Source organism: Bufo bufo, chromosome 2 (genome assembly GCF_905171765.1).
Source record: "Bufo bufo chromosome 2, aBufBuf1.1, whole genome shotgun sequence".
Classification (NCBI taxonomy): domain Eukaryota; kingdom Metazoa; phylum Chordata; class Amphibia; order Anura; family Bufonidae; genus Bufo; species Bufo bufo.
In genome coordinates, this window is record NC_053390.1 from 434,912,417 (window position 1) to 434,932,092 (window position 19,676).

Here is a 19,676-nt window from a genome sequence, read left to right on the forward strand (position 1 = left end):
CAAGCTTTGACTCATCTCAGGTTAATTTGTATATGTATCAAATCGGGTTTTTTTTACACAATAAAAGCACACAGAGCTATGGGGACTGAGTATTGCGGATGTGCTAGCGGCCATCTAGCAACCCATGTCTTCATGGTTAACAGGGTTAACAGCCAAACAAAACTCAATGTTTATGGCTCTGATTCTGTAGTTTACAGAAACACCCCATATGTGGTCGTAAACTGCTGTACGGGCACACAGCAGGGCGCAGAAGGAAAGGAATGCCATACGGTTTTTGGAAGACAGATTTTGCTGGACTGTTTTTTTGACACCATGTCCCATTTGAAGCCCCCCTGATGCACCCCTAGAATAGAAACTCCAAAAAAGTGACCCCATTTTAGAATTTACGGGATAGGGTGGCAGTTTTGTTGGTACTATTTTAGGGTTCATATGATTTTTGGTTGCTCTATATTATACTTTTTGTGAGGCAAGGTAGCAAGAAATAGCTGTTTTGGCACCATTTTTATTTTGTGTTATTTCCAACATTCATCTGACAGGTTAGATCATGTGGTATTTTTATAGAGCAGGTTGTCACGGACGCGACAATACCAAATATGACTTTTTTTGGTTGTTTATTTCAGTTTTACATAAAGCATTTATTAAATTTTTTTAAATGATTCTTTAGTGTCTCCACATTCTGAAAGCCATAGTTTGATTTATTTTTTTGGCTACTGTCTTGTGTAGGGGCTAATTTGTTTTGGGATGAGAGGACAGTTTGATTGGCACTATTTTGGGGTGCATATTACTTTTTGATCACTTGGTATTACACTTTTTGTGATGAAAAATTGCTTTTTTTACACCGTTTATTTTTTATTTTTTTACGGTATTCACCTGAGGGGTTGGGTCATGTGATATTTTTATAGAGCAGGTTATTACAGACGCGGCGATACCTAATATGCATCCTTTTTTTATTTGTTTTTTACACAATAATATCATTTTTGAAACAAAAAAAAATCATATTTTAGTGTCTCCATATTCTGAAAGCCATAGTTTTTTTCAGTTTTTTGGGCGATTATCTTAGGTAGGGTCTAATTTTTTGCAGGATGAGATGACGGTTTGATTGGCACTATTTTGGGGTGCATATGACTTTTTGATCGCTTGCTATTACACTTTTTGTGAAGTAGGGTGACAAAAAATGGCTTTTTTTAAACCATTTTTTTGTTTGTTTTTTACGGTGTTCACCAGAGGGGTTAGGTCATGTGATATTTTCATAGAGCAGGTTATTATGGACACGGCGATACCTAATATGTATTTTTTTTTTAAATTTACTTAAGTTTTACACAATAACAGCTTTTTTAAAACAAAAAAAATTATGTTTTAGTGTCTCCATATTCTGAGCCATAGTTTTTTTTATTTTTTGGGCGATTGTCTTACGTAGGGGCTCATTTTTTGCGGGATGAGGTGTCGGGGTGTCGGTTAGATTGGTACTATTTTGGTGGGCATATGCCTTTTTGATCGCTTGCTGTTGTACTTTTAGTGATGTAAGGTGACAAAAAAATGGTTTATTTAGCACAGTTTTTATTTTTTACGGTGTACATCTGAGGGGTTAGGTCATGTGATATGTTTATAGAGCCGGTCGATACGGACGTGGCGATACCTAATATGTCCTATTTTTTACCAATTTTCTTTTTTACTTTGTTTGGGGAAAATGACGTTTTCATTTTTTTTTACTTGAAACGTAAACATTTTGGGGGGGAAAACTTTTTTTTTTACCCACTTTGGGACTTCAACTTTTGGGGGTCTGATACCCTTTACAATTCATTCCAATACTTCTGTATTGGAATGCATTGGCTGTATGAGTAATACAGTGTGTATTACTCATACAGCTTCCTGCCTGTGAGATCCAGGGGGCTGGATCTCACAGGCTCTCCACCGGAAGGCAGCCCAGATGCCTAAGGAAGGCATTGCGCTGCCTTCTCTGCTATCGTGTCCCCGTCACAGCAGCACGAGGACCCGATAGCCACTGCAGACGCCGCCCGAACCACCTGGAAACTCTGCAAACACAGGACCCCCCCGCGCATTGTCCCAGGGTGTCCCAGGCACCCAGTTCCGAACACCGCCCACCGGTGATCGGAACTACACATGTCGTACCTTTACGTCATGTGTCCTTAAGTACCAGGACATCATGACATAACGGTACGTCATATGTCCCTAAGAGGTTAATCAAACTTTGTATTAACCAATACTAGCATATGTGTACATAAAGAATAAAAGTATTTCTGTATATTATACGGCGTTTGTTAGCAGCTTTCTCATCTGTATGCTATATCTCTAGTTTGCTGTTTTCCCACAACTGATGGGTGAATAGCTTTCATACACTACATACAGAAGGTAGAGGAGAATCTTCTTCCTAACTTTTTCTTACCTATATAAGCAGCCCCAGGATCATGTAGGACATTAAAGAGAATTACTGACCTGTAATGATGTGAAAAAAAGCTCTCTAGTTGGTGCAGTTTTTTTGTGTGTGTCTCTCCTGTCTTATTCAGCTCCTGCTTACTCGCCCCAGTAGACTTTTATTGACATGTGTAATCTGATACTTTTGTGAGCTGGTCTTTCTCTAAACAGATTCTGCAGAAAATGTATTTAAAATTTAGTTTAGGAAGGGGGGGCAGCTGATAATAGGAGAACAAAATATTTTTCTCTGATAAGATATATTACAAAGTTTTTTATAGTCACTTGTACTATTGATTTATGCAAAGTTGTGTGAAAAAGTTAGTGACCATTTAAACAGTTTATAATGTAATAAAATAATTTAATAAACAGTCTTTGATTGTCTATATAGTCCATAATATGAGAATAATAGTTCAAATGAGCAAACATGCAGAACATTCCATCATTACTTTAAGAAATTAAGTTGTCAGTCTAGGAAATTACAGCAATTTTAAAGAGCAAAGTTGAAGCGGCAATAACTATAAAGTATAATATTTCAAATGACCCACTGAACCCAGGAGGTCAATAATAATAATTCAATAGTCTGGGACTATAATTTCCTGTTTCTGGTCTTTAATTTAAAATATAACTTTTATTCTTTATTTTCAAAACAAAACACGAAAACCAAAAGTGAGGATTTAAAAATACATATGGAGGGCTGCTATATAGGGGCTGAATGTATAGTGTGCCACTACTTTATTGATAAATCAGGAGGATATTATTTGCATATCCACCAGGAGGTAGTGTGTGGTCTGTATCATTGTTGTTTCTTATGTCTGCAATGTCATTCGACACCAGCCACTCTATCGCCTAGTCCACACTCTATTAGCTGATCGACCTTAGGGGAGTGCTCTTTGCGATTTGTAATTTAGACCTTTCTAGGATTCCCCCGGTCGTGAGCTACTGGCACCTCGATTTTTATCTATACTGCCCCTATCATATGAGCATATGTGCTCGGCGTCTGCAGATCGCCGTGCTAATGTTCAATTGTTTGCCCTGCCATAATTTTTAAAAGATCATTCAAGACGCAGCTCCCCCGACATGTTTCGCCGCTGCAGCACCGAGCACTACATAAAAGGCATTGTGTTGCACAATGTAAGTTTATTACAATCGCCAGTCTCTGAAATGGCTTAATAACAGCACCTCAGATTAGCGGCCAAATAAATGCTTCACTAAATTTAAGAAGCCAATGTGTCTCAATGTGAATGATACAGAAGGTACATAATTTAGGCCATCGTGGCAGAATTGCATCAAAGAAACAACGACTGAACCACTAAGAAGAAGACACTTACTTGGTGGCCATTTTGAAAGCTGCCATCTTGGAACCTAGTCGATATTTTCAAAAGGGAAGGGGTGCGTGTGATATATATATCTGACAGAGATTTTGATTAGTATGTGACATACTTGCTTCTCGATCAGATCGGGACAGGCATTTTTGGGATTGTAGGGGTCCAAGCAGTTGGACCACCACAATCAGTTAGTTATCCCCTATATGGGATAACTTTAAAACTTGAAAAAACAAAACAAAAAACTTTAAAACATAATGTCAATTACAATTTTTGACATAATAGCAGCACTATGGTGATGTGACATAACATGGGATGAAGCCAATTGTATTTTTTATCATTTCTTATCTTAATATACAGTATTTCTTATGAAAACTTGTGTATAATATATGATAAATGAAACTATTGTACGGTACACAGGGTGTATGGTGGTTCTCACCTCACTATGACACAGTGCCTCCACCCAAATCTTGCTTGGAGCTCTATAGGGTAGCAGGAGGGTCTTCCTCTTATGCCAGCAGCCGACTTAGTAAACCCATGCCCAGCTCAGTACACACTCACCCCAGGAAGGGGTTAACTGATCAACAGATTTATTTAGGAAATGGTGAACAATGGTGAAGAACATAAAGAGAATACAATAAAAGGAACAAAGCACAGATTGCAATTCTGTCTAAGAAAAACTCCAGGTGAAGGGAGTAGGCTATCTGTAACAGTAAGCAGTGATGGTGGTCACACACTCTCCATTAGAAGATATAGACATTATGCACTTCCCAGCTATCTACTCCTAGCACTCAGCTTATTATACCCTACTGTCTAGAAATTAACCCAGTCCAAATGTTGGGGCCTGGTTGCAGAAAATGTTGGCACGGTAATGTTGGTGCACGTACAATTGTCCTGCTTGGGAACCAGCTGGGGGCTGTAGGATTCAGAAGCCTGGATGGCAGTAAAGTTGGGGTCAAGATCCTCTGGGGATGCAGGCTGGGCTGTAGGTGTAATGCAGCAGCTGAGCTTTCTCTTCTCACACTGGAAACACAGGAGCTGTCTGTGCTGTGCTGTAGGGTTAATGCAGCAGCTGAGCTTTCCCTTTTTATTAAGGAGCTGTCAGGACTGTGCTGTAATGTCTGCACGGAAACAGGGCACACTTCTGTGTGACTCTCAGTCTCTCTATTTGCTGGCCATGCTGCTGTTTCTAAGATGGCTGCTGTTCCCCTTACTTCCTTAGCCTTTCCCCTTGGTCCCCCTGCTATTGGCTGCAGGGAGGAGCAAGTGCTCATGGGATTTGTAGTCCACCACCTCAGAAGGATCTGCAGTAATGTCTGCTGCTGTGAGTCCCTGCTTGTAATTGACAGCAGCGGCATTCACTAGACTCACTGCTTTGTATGCAGGAGTTACACTATTAACAAGCTTTTCTATGTTGTACATCTGCAAGACAACACAAGGCCTATATAAGTTACAAAATGAAGCAAAAAACCTAATTCTATTCTAAATTAACATAAGCCAATTATTGGGAACTGGCGTTCGTACGAACATTTCTTCCTGATAATTAGCTCAATCCTTGGCCAGTGCAAAAACGCCCTTTTACTCAGAACAATGATTGGGAGTGAGACGTTCGTTCCTAATCATTGACCACTTCTCCTTCAGCTGCATTCACATGAAGCAAGTATCCCCTTGTGTATGGAGATAATAACTACTGTGATTGCTTGCCCCCACACATATCCACTGTCAATAGCACATCCCTGTTAATGCAGCAGAAGTGCTGCCCACCTAAAATGTTTTAGGCGCTGCATGAAAGATGCAATCACCCAAGGAACAAGCAGTTTATTGTTCATTGTGTGATCAGCAGCAACTTTACATAGGACAATTATAAGGAACCATTTGTTCACAATAATTGGCCCGATCCTCACCCTATGAAACAATCCTTACTCTTAAAGGGAACCTGTCATCAACTTTATGCTGACCTCACTAAGGGCAGTATAAAATAGTGACAGAAATGCTGATTTCAGCGGTGTGTCACTCATGAGCTAAAAGTCAGTGGTTGCTGAGAACCAGCATCATAATCATTGCAGCCCAGGCCTTGAAAAGAGTCAGCATACACCTGCCATCATTTAAAGTGCCTCTGATTAACCCCAAATAAAGTTCAGCTGCTCTAGTTGGTCTTTCCTGAAATTTTCTTAGTCGCATCCCACAGCAAAAGCCATGGTCCACAGAGAGCTTCCAAAGGATCAGAGGGATCTCGACGTTAAAAGGTATCAGTCAGAAGGAGGGTACAAAAGAATTTCCAAGGCATTTGATATACCATGGAACACAGTGAAGACAGTCATCATCAAGTGGAGAAAATATGGCACAACAGTGACATTACCAAGAACTGGACATCCCTCCAAAATTGATGAAAAGATGAGAAGAAAACTGGTCTGGAAGGCTACCAAGAGGACTGCAGCAACATTAAAGGAGCTGTAGAAATATCTGGCAAGTACTGGCTGTGTGGTACATGTGACAACAATCTCCCGTATTCTTCATATGTCTGGGCTATGGGGTAGAGTGGCAAGACGAAAGCCTTTTCTTACGAAGAAAAACATCCATTTTGCAAAAACACATTGGAAGTCTCCCAAAAGTATGTGGGAAAAGGTGTTATGGTCTGATGAACCCAAGGTTGAACTTTTTGGCTATAATTCTAAAAGATATATTTGGCGCAAAAACAACACTGCACATCACCAAAAGAACACCATACCCACAGTGAAGCATGGTGGTGGCAGCATCATGCTTTGGTGCTGTTTTTCTTCAGTTGGAACTGGGGCCTTAGTTAAGCTAGAGAGAATTATGAACAGTTTCAAATGCCAGTCAATATTGGCACAAAACCTTCAGGCTTCTGCTAGAAAGCTGAACATGAAGAGAAACTTCATCTTTCAGCATGACAACGACCCAAAGCATACATCCAAATCAACAAAGGAATGGCTTCACCAGAAGAAGATGAAAGTTTTGGAATGGCCCAGCCAGAGCCCAGACCTGAATCCGATTGGAAATCTGTGGGGTGATCTGAAAAGGGCTATGCACAGGAGATGCCCTCGCAATCTGACAGATTTGAAGTGTTTTTGCAAAGAAGAGTGGGCAAAATCTTGCCAAGTCAAAATATGCCATGCTGATAGACTCACACCCAAAAGACCGAGTGCTGTAATAAAATCAAAAGGTGCTTCAATATTAGTGTAAGGGTGTGCACACTTATGCAACCATATTATTTTATTTTTTCTTCCCTCTACCTAAAAGATTTCAATTTGTTTTTCAATTGCGTGGTACAGTTTATAAGTCACATTAAAGGTGGAAAAAGTTCTGAAATGATTTATCTTTGTCTCATTTTTTTACATCACAGAAACCTGACATTTTAACAGGGGTGTGTAGACTTTTTATATCCACTGTATATAGTATTTTGCAGATTACTTTTTTTTACAATGTGCAGATAGTACTGTACCCCTCCCTCCCCCTTCTCCAACCACCCAGCACCCTTACTCACATAAAACAAGTAATATATATACAGTGCTGCCCATAATTATTCATACCCCTGGCAGACCAAGGAGGACGCCACTTCTCCAGATAAGGCACACAAAAGCTCGCTTGACCTTTGCAAGAGCTCATCTGGACAAAGAAGACTTCTGGTTTTCTGTGTTATGGTCAGATGAAACTAAAATTTAATTGTTTGGTCACAATGATGTTTCCTTCATTTGGCATAAAAAAGGAGAAGCCTTCAACCCAAAGAACACCATCCCCACTGTCAAACATGGTGGTGGGAACCTAATGCTTTGGGGGTGTTTTTCAGCCAATGGACCAGGGAACCTAATCACAGTAAACGGCACCATGAAAAAAGAGCAATACATGAGGATTCTCAACGACAACATCAGGCGTCTGCAGAGAAACTTGGCTTTGGGCACCAGTGGACATTTCAGCATGACAATGACCCAAAACACACAGCAAAAGTGGTGAAGAAATGGTTAGCAGACAACAACATTAACGTTTTGGAGTGGCCCAGCCAGAGTCCAGACTTGAATCCAATTGAGAATCTGTGGAGGGAGCTAAAGATCAGGGTGATGGCAAGAAGACCCTCCAACCTGAAAGATTTGGAGCTCATTGCTAAAGATGAATGGGCAAAAATACCTGTGGAGTCTGCAATTATAGGAAGCGTTTGATTGCTGTAATAGCCAATAAATGCTTTTCAATTGATTATTGAGAAGGGTATGAATAATTTTGGACTGGACACTTTTTGCTCAAATGTAAATAAAAGCTGAGAAATGTATTTTTTTTCCCACAATAATGCCTCTTGTACATCGTCTTATTATCTTTTGGGAGACACCTATGTCATTTCCCGTCAAAAAATTACTTGCTGGTTGAATAAAAGTAACTTTAAGTCAAAATTTGCCAGGGGTATGAATAATTATGGGCAGCACTGTATATATATAGCTTACGGTGAATTACTGTAAATGCTTAGAGTTCTGAAGACTCCAGGAGGCTCAGGATCAGTGCTCTGGGCAGCTGGGCTCAGGGCTGGAAGTGGGCACCGCTCTGCAGTTCAGGAGGGAGACCTATAAGACACACCTAGGTTTTAGAGGGGGACAATAGGAAAAAAAAAATTTTTCATTACACCTCAGGTCAGACCACCAATCAGACCCCCAATGTTCAGGGCCGTCTTTAATATTGATTGGACCCTGGGCAAGAATTTACTTGGGCCCCCTGGATCCCGCCCCCCCCCCCCACTTTGCTGTACTTGCTATACAGCAGCACTTACCTGTCACGTCCAGGGCCTCCAGGTGACGTCTCCTCTCTGTCATCATCTTCTCTGTAGATCTCTCTCATCATCTTCTCCACTCGGTCTGGACAACTTCTCTCAGCCGCCTCATCTCTGCAGAGTGTGACACACAGATATCTTAGCTTCCTCACATTCTATCATTATCCCCCAACTGGAGTCCCCACAGTGTTATCCTGCTGCTTGCTGTGCCCCCCCCCCCCAGGGGTGTAGCTATAGGGGGTGCAGAGGTAGCAGTCGCTACCGGGCCCAGGAGCATGAAGGGGCCCAAAGACACTTGTGCCACATAAGAAGACACACAAAGCACTGAGGGAAAAGGGGCCCAAGCTGAACTCTTGCACCGGAGCCCATGAGCCTTTAGTTACGCCCCTTCCCCCCCCCAATACCCCCAAATACTATTCTGAAGAAACATTACTGCCCCCCATAGTAATAGTGCTCCTCATAGTCCCACCAATAGTAATTCCCTTCTAGAAACCCTCATTAGTAACACTGCCCCAACCGTGATAATGCTCCTCAACAATGCCCCCATTATTAGAAGAGCCCTCCCATATTAATAATACCCTCACAGAGTCCCCAGTAGAAATAAGGCCCCCTATTGTTCCCCCAGTGGTAATAAAGCTCCCTACAGACCCCTCAGTAGTAATAAGGCCCCCATAGTGCGCTTAGTAGAAAAAAGGCGGATCTCTAAGACCCTCCTATAGAGCCCCCAGTAGTAATAAGACCGCCTATAATGTCCCCTGGATCTACAGTGCCCCCTGCAGTTATAATCCTCCCTCCACCATACAGTCCCATGTAAATAACATCACCTCCTCCCCAGCCGCCTCCAACGCACAATCCCATGTAAACATCACCCCCTAAGTCTACTTTCACACTTGCGTTCGTGCGGATCTGTCCTGTACTTGTACAGGACGGATCCGCACCGATAATACAAACGAATGCATCCATTCAGGACCGATTCGTTTGTATTAGATTTGAATTTCTAAGTCCCAATACGGATCCGTCCTGACTTACATTGAAAGTCAATGGGGGACGGATCCGTTTACAATTGCACCATTTTGTGTCAATGCAAAGGGATTCGTCCCTATTTACTTACATTGTAAGTCAGGACGGATCCGTTTGGCTCCGCAAGGCCATGCAGACACAAAAACGCTGCTTACAGCATTTTGGGGTCCGTCTCCAAAACAGAATGGGGGGCTGTACGGAGCCGAACGAATGCATTCTGAATGGATCCGCATCCATTCAGAATGCATTGGGGTTAAACTGATGCATTTGGGGCTGCTTGTGGGAGCCTTGAAACGGATCTCAGAAGCGGATCCCCAAACGCAAGTGTGAACGTAGCCTAAACATTAAGTCCCATGTACATAAACATCATTCCCCCCCACCGTCCACTTTTAACATACAGTCCCATGTAAATAACATCACTCCCTCCCCCAGCCACCTCAAGCACACAGTTCCATGTCAATAACATCCCTCCCTTCAGCCCTAACATACTTCCCAGTTAAATAACTACAACTCCCAGCATTGCTCTGCCTCTCCCTGTCCCTTCACTTACCTCTCCAGTCCTCATATACAGACATCAGCATTAGGCTCCTTCCCCTCTTCACTCCGGTCCAATCCTGCACTGGTCACATGATGGTGACATCATCCAGGTCATCCTATCACAGCCTGTTTTGCTGATCATATGACCTGTGATGTTACCACAGGTCCTTCACCTCTTCCCAGTGTATTAGATTCAATTGTATTGCCGTTCTGTGTACGGCAGGCAGGACATTCGGGGCCTGGGACAAAACATCAGGGGCCCAGGCCCCGAATGTTTTAACCTAGTGACGCAGTCACTAGTGAATGGGAGTCGGGAAACGGAGCTCCCTTGGGCCCCCAGGAGCAACTGGGCCCGAGGCAGCTGCTCCTTTTGCCCTGCGGCAAAGACGGCCCTGCAAATGTTAATCAGACCTCAGCTGACAGCCCCAATCAGACCCCCAATGTTAATAAGACCCCAAATCAGACCTCAGCTCAGACCCCAATGTAAATGACCCCCAATCAGACCTCAGATGAGAGCCCCATGCCTCTCATCACCCCCATGCCTCTTATTAGCCCCCATTATCAGCCCTTATGCCTCTCAGCCCCCATTATCAGCCCCTATGCCTTTCATCAGCCCCCATTATGCCGCTCTCAGCCCCCATTATGCCTCTCAGGCCCCACATTATGCCTCTCATACAGTCCCCATTATGCCTCTCAGCCAGTCCCCATTATGCCTCTCAACCAGCCCCCATTATGCCTCTCAGGCCCCCCATTATGCCTCAGCCCCCAGCAGCCTGGCCATTATGCCCCAGCAAAAATTACTAAAACACTTACCTCTCCTGCTCCTGGACTCCGCCACTCCTCACCGGCACCGCAATATTCTTCCTCCTGCTGTCGGCTGGCGCGCACAGCGTGACGTCACAGAGCGACTCACGCTGTGCGCAGCCTAGGACCAGGAAGCGGTGAGTACCGATCCTTCACCGCTTCCTGGTCCTTCGGTACTAATTTACCATTTTGGAAGCGCTGATTAGTATTCACGGTGAGTCCTTCACTATGTGAGCCATGCCGCTCGCATAGTGAAGGATAGGATTGGGACACACACGGAGCCGGTGGAGCGGAGGCAGTGGCCAGCGGGCCCCCGGTCCATGTCCGAATGGTCAGTCCGCCCCTGCACCTTACTCGTGCTCTCCGTTCTGTTAGTGAGTGACTCAAGATTAAAAGGCTTCTGTCACCACACTAAAAGTATGTTTTTTGCTAAATCTACTGAACGAAAATTATTAATAACATAATGTATGGCAATATGGCAGGATAGGGATTAAAAAAATGAGTTTAGTGGGGTGACAGAAGCCCTTTAACATCCTCCATAATTCGTACCTCTCACTCCCGTCTTCAAGGCTTTTCTTGAGCTGAACCTACTCTCTGGAATGCTCTGCCCCGGAATATCAGGTCAATTCACAACTCCTCCACCTTCAAACGTGCCTTAAAAATGCATCTTTTCAGGCAGGCTTATCAAGCTTCCTAAAATGTCTGTTCCCCAAGTAACCCCCTTCCCCAACTCCTCAGGCCTGAACTAAATCCTCTAACAGTCCCAAACCCGAAGCAGATCGGCCTACACCACTGCTTTCAGTACAATAATGGCTTGAATCCTACTTATCACAGTCAACTACCTGATGTGTCACCCCAATTCCTCATAGATTGTCAGCTCTTGCGAGCAGGGCCCTGTCTCCTAGTGTTTCAGATGTATATTAGCTAGTTACTTTTGTCTTGTCTATGAACCCTATGAATTTGTAAAGCGCTGCGGAATATGGTGGCGCCATATAAATAAATATTAGTATTATAAGGGTGCCACATCCTGAAAATTCCTTGTGACCTAGAAGTAGCCATCAGCTTCCTGCATGGGGTTCGGCATAAACTACCCCAATCACATGGATTGCTTGCAGAATGCAAAAAAATAATCAGAAAATCCAACTGGGTATAATAAAAACGGATTTTCTTTACTAAAAGAATAGATACTGTCACGGAGACCTGGTTGGAAATCCCAAACATCTCCCACTCTTCTTCCAGCTACATTTCAGAGAAAGGATAAAAGCGGGGGTCAGTAAAAAGCCGACCCTTCAGCTGCCACCAGAGGGAGACATGGAGCCTGGAAAGTGCCTGGAAATAAAGTGAGGAGAGCAAGGCAATCTATGGCACGGGGCAGCTGGATGAGGGAGGACAACAAAGGGAAAAGGCATCACTACAGGGATCTTTGGGCACTGCCAGGGCACCGCGACCCCCTGCTGGCTATCGTGCCAGCCTGGAATACACATCAGCAGGGACGGCTGTGGCCGCTCGGGGGACATTTTAGCAGCGCCTCCTGGATTGGGTATGTTAGTCAGTGTCCTGCCCTGATGGATGCCACAGGAAAGTGACTGAAAGTTCTTGTGCCACACAAGGAGGCGGAGAAGGTGGCAGCTTCCCGGGCAGCAGCTGTGTCTGCTCAGTCCTGCTCGCTCAGCCCTTTGTGTCTGGAAAGAGAAAGGGCAGGGGGTGGTGGCTATAAAGCAGCTAACGGGTCTGGGAAGTGGGACATTGACAGGAAATTTGGAGAGCATCCGGCACCACAGAGAGAGGGAAGAAGGGACCGGAGGCATGAGAGAGACGGACATGGACACGGACCGCGCGTAAGTGACTGCATGCAATGGGGCGGCAGACATGGACGGGCTACCGGCTGTGTGCATGGCTGACAGGACGGGGAACGGGCATTCTGTTATCTCATGTGCTGGAGGTACTTGGTATTGTCACCTATCACTGCTACGGATGTTAACAGACATCTGTCTATTTCTCTATCTTCTATCTATCTATCTATCTATCTATCTATCTATCTATCTATCTATCTATAATAATATCTATCTATCTATCTATCTATCTCTCTCTCTCTCTCTCTCTCATATCTATCTATCTATCTATCTATCTATCTATCTCTCTCTATCTATCTATCTATCTCTCTCTCTATCTATTATCTATCCCCTATCTATCTATATCTATCTATTGTCTATCTATCTATCTATCTATCTATCTATCTATCTATCTATCTATTATCTATCTATCTATCTATCTATCTATCTATCTATCTATCTATCTATCTGTATATATATAGAAAGTTCCTCAGCCTCTGAACTGCTGCCCTCCTATACCCCTCATACACTGACAGCTGCACATATATACCAGTCACCACAGTCCTGCACATATATCCCACAGTCCTGCAAAAATATCCCACAGTCCTGCAAAAATATCCCACAGTCCTGCAAAAATATCCCACAGTCCTGCAAAAATATCCCACAGTCCTGCACATATATACCACAGTCCTGCACATATATCCCACAGTCCTGCACATATATACCACAATCCTGCTCATATATACCACAGTCCTGCACAAATATACCACAGTCCTGCACATATATACCACAATCCTGCTCATATATACCACAGTCACCACAGTCCTGCACATATATCCCACAGTCCTGCACATATATCCCACAGTTCTGCACAAATATACTACAGTCCTGCACATATATCAGTCCTGCACATATATACCATATTTACCACAGTCCTGCACATATATACCACATTCACCACAGTCCTGCACATATATACCACAGTCACCACAGTCCTGCACAAATATACCACAGTCCTGCACATATATACCACAGTCACCACAGTCCTGCACAAATATATCACAGTCCTGCAAATATATAGCACAGTCCTGCACATATATACCATATTTACCACAGTCCTGCACATATATACCACATTCACCACAGTCCTGCACATATATACCACAGTCACCACAGTCCTGCACATATATACCATAGTCCTGCACATATATACCACATTCACCACAGTCCTGCACATATATACCACAGTCCTGCACATATATACCACAGTCCTGCACATATATACCACAGTCACCACAGTCCTGCACAAATATACTACAGTCCTGCAAATATATAGCACAGTCCTGCACATATATACCATATTCACCACAGTCCTGCACATATACAGTACAGACCAAAAGTTTGGACACACCTTCTCATTCAAAGAGTTTTCTTTATTTTCATGACTATGAAGGCATCAAAACTATAAATTATCGCATGTGGAATTATATACATAACAAACAAGTGTGAAAAAACTGAAAATATGTCATATTCTAGGTTCTTCAAAGTAGCCACCTTTTGCTTTGATTACTGCTTTGCACACTCTTGGCATTCTCTTGATGAGCTTCAAGAGGTAGTCCCCTGAAATGGTCTTCCAACAGTCTTGAAGGAGTTCCCAGAGATGCTTAGCACTTGTTGGCCCTTTTGCCTTCACTCTGCGGTCCAGCTCACCCCAAACCATCTCGATTGGGTTCAGGTCCGGTGACTGTGGAGGCCAGGTCATCTGGCGCAGCACCCCATCACTCTCCTTCATGGTCAAATAGCCCTTACTTTCAAAGTTTTCCCAATTTTTCGGCTGACTGACTGACCTTCATTTCTTAAAGTAATGATGGCCACTTGTTTTTCTTTACTTAGCTGCCTTTTTTCTTGCCATAATACCAATTCTAACAGTCTATTCAGTAGGACTATCAGCTGTGTATCCACCTGACTTCTCAACGCAACTGATGGTCCCAACCCCATTTATAAGGCAAGAAATCCCACTTATTAAACCTGACAGGGCACACCTATGAAGTGAAAACCATTTCAGGGGACTAACTCTTGAAGCTCATCAAGAGAATGCCAAGAGTGTGCAAAGCAGTAATCTAAGCAAAAGGTGGCTACTTTGAAGAACCTAGAATATGACATATTTTCAGTTGTTTCACACTTGTTTGTTATGTATATAATTCCACATGTGTTAATTCATAGTTTTGATGCCTTCATAGTTATGAAAATAAAGAAAACTCTTTGAATGAGAAGGTGTGTCCAAACTTTTGGTCTGTACTGTATACCACATTCCCCACAGTCCTGCACATATATACCACAGTCCTGCACATATAAACCATAGTCACCCCAGTCCTGCTCATATATACCACAGTCCTGCACATATATACCACATTCACCACAGTCCTGCACATATATACCAAATTCTGCACAGTCCTGCACATATATACCACAGTCCACATATATACCAGTCCTGCACATATATACCACATTCACCACAGTCCTGCACATATATACCACAGTCACCCCAGTCCTGCACATATATACCACAGTCCTGCACATATATACCACAGTCACCCCAGTCCTGCACATATATACCACAGTCCTGCACATATATACCAGTCCTGCACATATATACCACATTCACCACAGTCCTGCACATATATACCATAGTCCTGCACATATATACCACATTCACCCCAGTCCTGCACATATATACCACAGTCCTGCACAAATATACCACAGTCACCACAGTCCTGCTCATATATACCACAGTCCTGCTCATATATACCACAGTCCTGCTCATATATACCACAGTCCTGCTCATATATACCACAGTCCTGCACATATATACCACATTCACCCCAGTCCTGCACATATATACCACAGTCACCCCAGTCCTGCACATATATACCACAGTCCTGCACATATATACCACAGTCACCACAGTCCTGCACATATATACCACAGTCACCCCAGTCCTGCACATATATACCACAGTCCTGCACATATATACCACAGTCCTGCACATATATACCACAGTCACCACAGTCCTGTAATATGTTTATAGCCATTATCTGCCCACCCTTGTCTTATATCTGAGGTCATGATATGAATCATGATACCATTGCTTATACCTGGGTTTTGCTGTCAGTACTTTAGTATGCAGTCATGATGGGTAACTGCTTTCTTTTAAATGGTTGGTTCATTACATGGCATCAAAGTTCCTTTTTAGACTTTAGAAGGGTACAATCACACGGTCAGGTTTTCTGATGCAGTTTTGGAAGCCAAAATCAGGAGTGGTTTATAACTGGAGAGAAAGTATAAAGGACAGATACAACTTCTCCTGGTTTTAGCTTCCAGAACTGCATGCAGAGGCCTGACCATATGGCCGTACCCCTGAAGAGCATCATTTATTAAGGTATAACCTTTTAACAAATATGGGCACCTACATGAGATAACCTAGACCAGTTGTGGCAAACCTATGGTACAGGTGCCAGAAGTGGAGCTCGGAGCCCTCTTTGTGGGCACCCGGACCCTGGAAAAAGTCTATGGTGTACCAATTTGCCTTAGACTTTTCCTGCCATTCATCAGCGCAGGGCGCACTATGAACAGCGCAGACAGCGCACTGAATGTAGGCAGGCTATTATAGCTAAATGATAGGGTACATGGAAGATATACTACAGGGTGGGCCATTTATATGGATACACCTTAATAAAATGGGAATGGTTGGTGATATTAACTTCCTGTTTGTGGCACATTAGTATATGTGAGGGGGGAAACTTTTCAAGATGGGTGGTGACCATGGCGGCCATTTTGAAGTCGGCCATTTGGAATCCAACTTTTGTTTTTTCAATAGGAAGAGGGTCATGTGACACATCAAACTTATTGGGAATTTCACAAGAAAAACAATTGCTTGGTTTTAACGTAAATTTATTTTTTTCATGAGTTATTTACAAGTTTCTGACCACTTATAAAATGTGTTCAATGTGCTGCCCATTGTGTTGGATTGTCAATGCAACCCTCTTCTCCGACGCTTCACACACTGATAGCAACACCGCAGGAGAAATGCTAGCACAGGCTTCCAGTATCCGTAGTTTCAGGTGCTGCACATCTCGTATCTTCACAGCATAGACAATTGCCTTCAGATGACCCCAAAGATAAAAGTCTAAGGGGGTCAGATCGGGAGACCTTGGGGGCCATTCAACTGGCCCACGACGACCAATCCACTTTCCAGGAAACTGTTCATCTAGGAATGCTCGGACCTGACACCCATAATGTGGTGGTGCACCATCTTGCTGGAAAAACTCAGGGAACGTGCCAGCTTCAGTGCATAAAGAGGGAAACACATCATCATGTAGCAATTTTGCATATCCAGTGGCGTTGAGGTTTCCATTCATGAAGAATGGCCCCACTATCTTTGTACCCCATATACCACACCATACCATCAATTTTTTTGTCCAACAGTCTTGGAAGGATCTATCCAATGTGGGTTAGTGTCAGACCAATAGCGGTGGTTTTGTTTGTTAACTTCACCATTCACATAAAAGTTTGCCTCATCACTGAACAAAATCTTCTGCGTAAACTGAGGGTCCTGTTCCAATTTTTGTTTTGCCCATTCTGCAAATCTGGGCGCCGATCTGGGTCATCCTCGTTGAGATGCTGCAGTAGCTGGAGTTTGTAAGGGTGCCATTTGTGAGTAGCTAATATCCGCCGAAGGGATGTTCGACTAATGCCCCTCTCCAGTGACATGCGGCGAGTGCTACGCTGTGGGCTCTTGCTGAATGAAGCTAGGACAGCCACTGATGTTTCTTCATTAGAGACAGATTTCATGCGTCCACATTTTGGCAAATCCAACACTGAACCAGTTTCACGAAACTTAGCAAGCAGTTTGCTAACTGTAGCATGGGAGATGGGTGGTCTCGTAGGGTGTCTTGCATTGAAATCTGCTGCAATGACCCGGGTACTGCGTTCACCAGACATCAACACAATTTCTATCCGCTCCTCACGTGTTAACCTCAGCGACATGTCAATGGCTGTAAACAAAGAGAAACTTGTAAATAACTCATGAAAGAATAAAGTTACGTTAAAACCAAGCACACCATTGTTTTTCGTGTGAAATTCCCAATAAGTTTGATGTGTCACATGACCCTCTTCCAATTGAAAAAACAAAAGTTGGATTCCAAATGGCCGACTTCAAAATGGCCGCCATGGTCACCACCCATCTTGAAAAGTTTCCCCCCTCACATATACTAATGTGCCACAAACAGGAAGTTAATATCACCAACCATTCCCTTTTTTATTAAGGTGTATCCATATAAATGGCCCACCCTGTATATTGGACTGTAGTATTCAGGTTACATTGCTGTGTTGGTTTTTTGTGATAAATAAGTGGGTTTTGGGTTGCAGTTTGGGCACTCGGCCTCTAAACAGTTTGCCACCACTGACCTAGACCAATGTATGCATTAAACTAGACACCCTTCTTCCGAACCTTCAAAGGTTCGCCGAAACGCGCATCGGGGTTGGCGCCATCCCGGAGGAGGCACACTATGGGTAATTGATTCTGCCCTGTATACCGTATTTTTCGCCCTATAAGACGCACCGGCCCATAAGACGCACCTAGGTTTTTGAGGAGGAAAATAAGAAAAAATATATTTTTAACCAAAAGGTGTGCTTTTGGTGGGTTTGAACTAATGGCGGTCTGTGCATGACACTGTTATGGGGGATCTGTGGATGATGCACTGTTATGGGGTGGGGGATTTGTGGATGGCACTGTTATGTGGGGGATCTGTGGATGGCACTGTTATGGCGGGAGCTGTGGATGTCATTATGATGGGGGGTCTGTGGATGGCATTATTATGGTGGGGGGATCTGTGGATGGCACTGTTATGGCGGGAGCTGTGGATGTCATTATGATGGGGGGTCTGTGGATGGCATTATTATGGTGGGGGGATCTGTGGAGGGCATTATGATGGTGGGAGGGATCTGTGGATGGCATTATGATTGGGGGGATCTGTGGATGGCTCTGTTATAGGGTGGTGGATCTGTGGATGACACTGCTATATGTGTCATCCACAGATCCCCCCCATACCAGTCCCATCCACAGATCCCCCCTAGGAATCTGTGGATGGGATAATGATGGGGGGATCTGTGGATGGCATTATGATGGTGGGGGGGGATCTGTGGATGGCATTATGATGGTGGGGGGGATCTGTGGATGGCATTATGATGGTGGGGGGGGATCTGTGGATGGCATGATAGTGTGGGGGGGTCTGTGGATGGCATTATGATGGGGGGATCTGTGGATGGGACTGTTATGGGGGGATCTGTGGATGACACATATAGCAGTGTCATCCACAGATCCACCACCCTATAACAGTGCCATCCACAGACCCCCACCACTATCATGCCATCCACAGATCCCCCCCACCATCATAATGCCATCCACAGATCCCCCCCACCATCATAATGCCATCCACAGATCCCCCTCACCATCATAATGCCATCCACAGATCCCCCACCATCATAATGCCATTCACAGATCCCCCTCACCATCATAATGCCATCCACAGATCCCCCACCATCATAATGCCATTCACAGATCCCCCTCACCATCATAATGCCATCCACAGATCCCCCACCATCATAATGCCATTCACAGATCCCCCCCACCATCATAATGCCATCCACAGATCCCCCCCACCATCATAATGCAATCCACAGATCCCCCCCACCATCATAATGCCATCCACAGATCCCCCCCATCATAATGCCATCCACAGATCCCCCCCACCATCATAATGCCATCCACAGATCCCCCCCACCATCATAATGCCATCCACAGATCCCCCCCATCATAATCCCATCCACAGATTCCTAGGGAGGGACTGTAGTAGGCGGGGAGAGCGGCGGGGCCGTGCAGGCACTTTTCCCTGGAAC

At 44.0% G+C, this 19,676-nt stretch overlaps 1 protein-coding gene across 5 annotated transcripts in view; it reads left to right on the forward strand.

Annotated features, from left to right (window-relative positions):
• Positions 1–12,260: 12,260 nt before the first annotated feature.
• The window catches only part of HOMER3 (homer scaffold protein 3), a 177,161-nt gene continuing 169,745 nt past the window's right edge, over positions 12,261–19,676 (forward strand). For 2 of the 5 annotated variants that reach the window (XM_040417427.1, XM_040417426.1), the window contains exon 1: positions 12,261–12,725. Coding sequence is in view for 2 of the 5 variants with exons in the window: in XM_040417426.1 (XP_040273360.1) it covers positions 12,694–12,725 (32 nt within the window). In the remaining 3 variants the exon portion in view is untranslated. Of the gene's footprint in view, positions 12,830–16,140; positions 16,159–19,676 lie in introns of those variants that run through there. The other 3 variants (XM_040417428.1, XM_040417431.1, XM_040417430.1) reach the window with 3 other exon arrangements.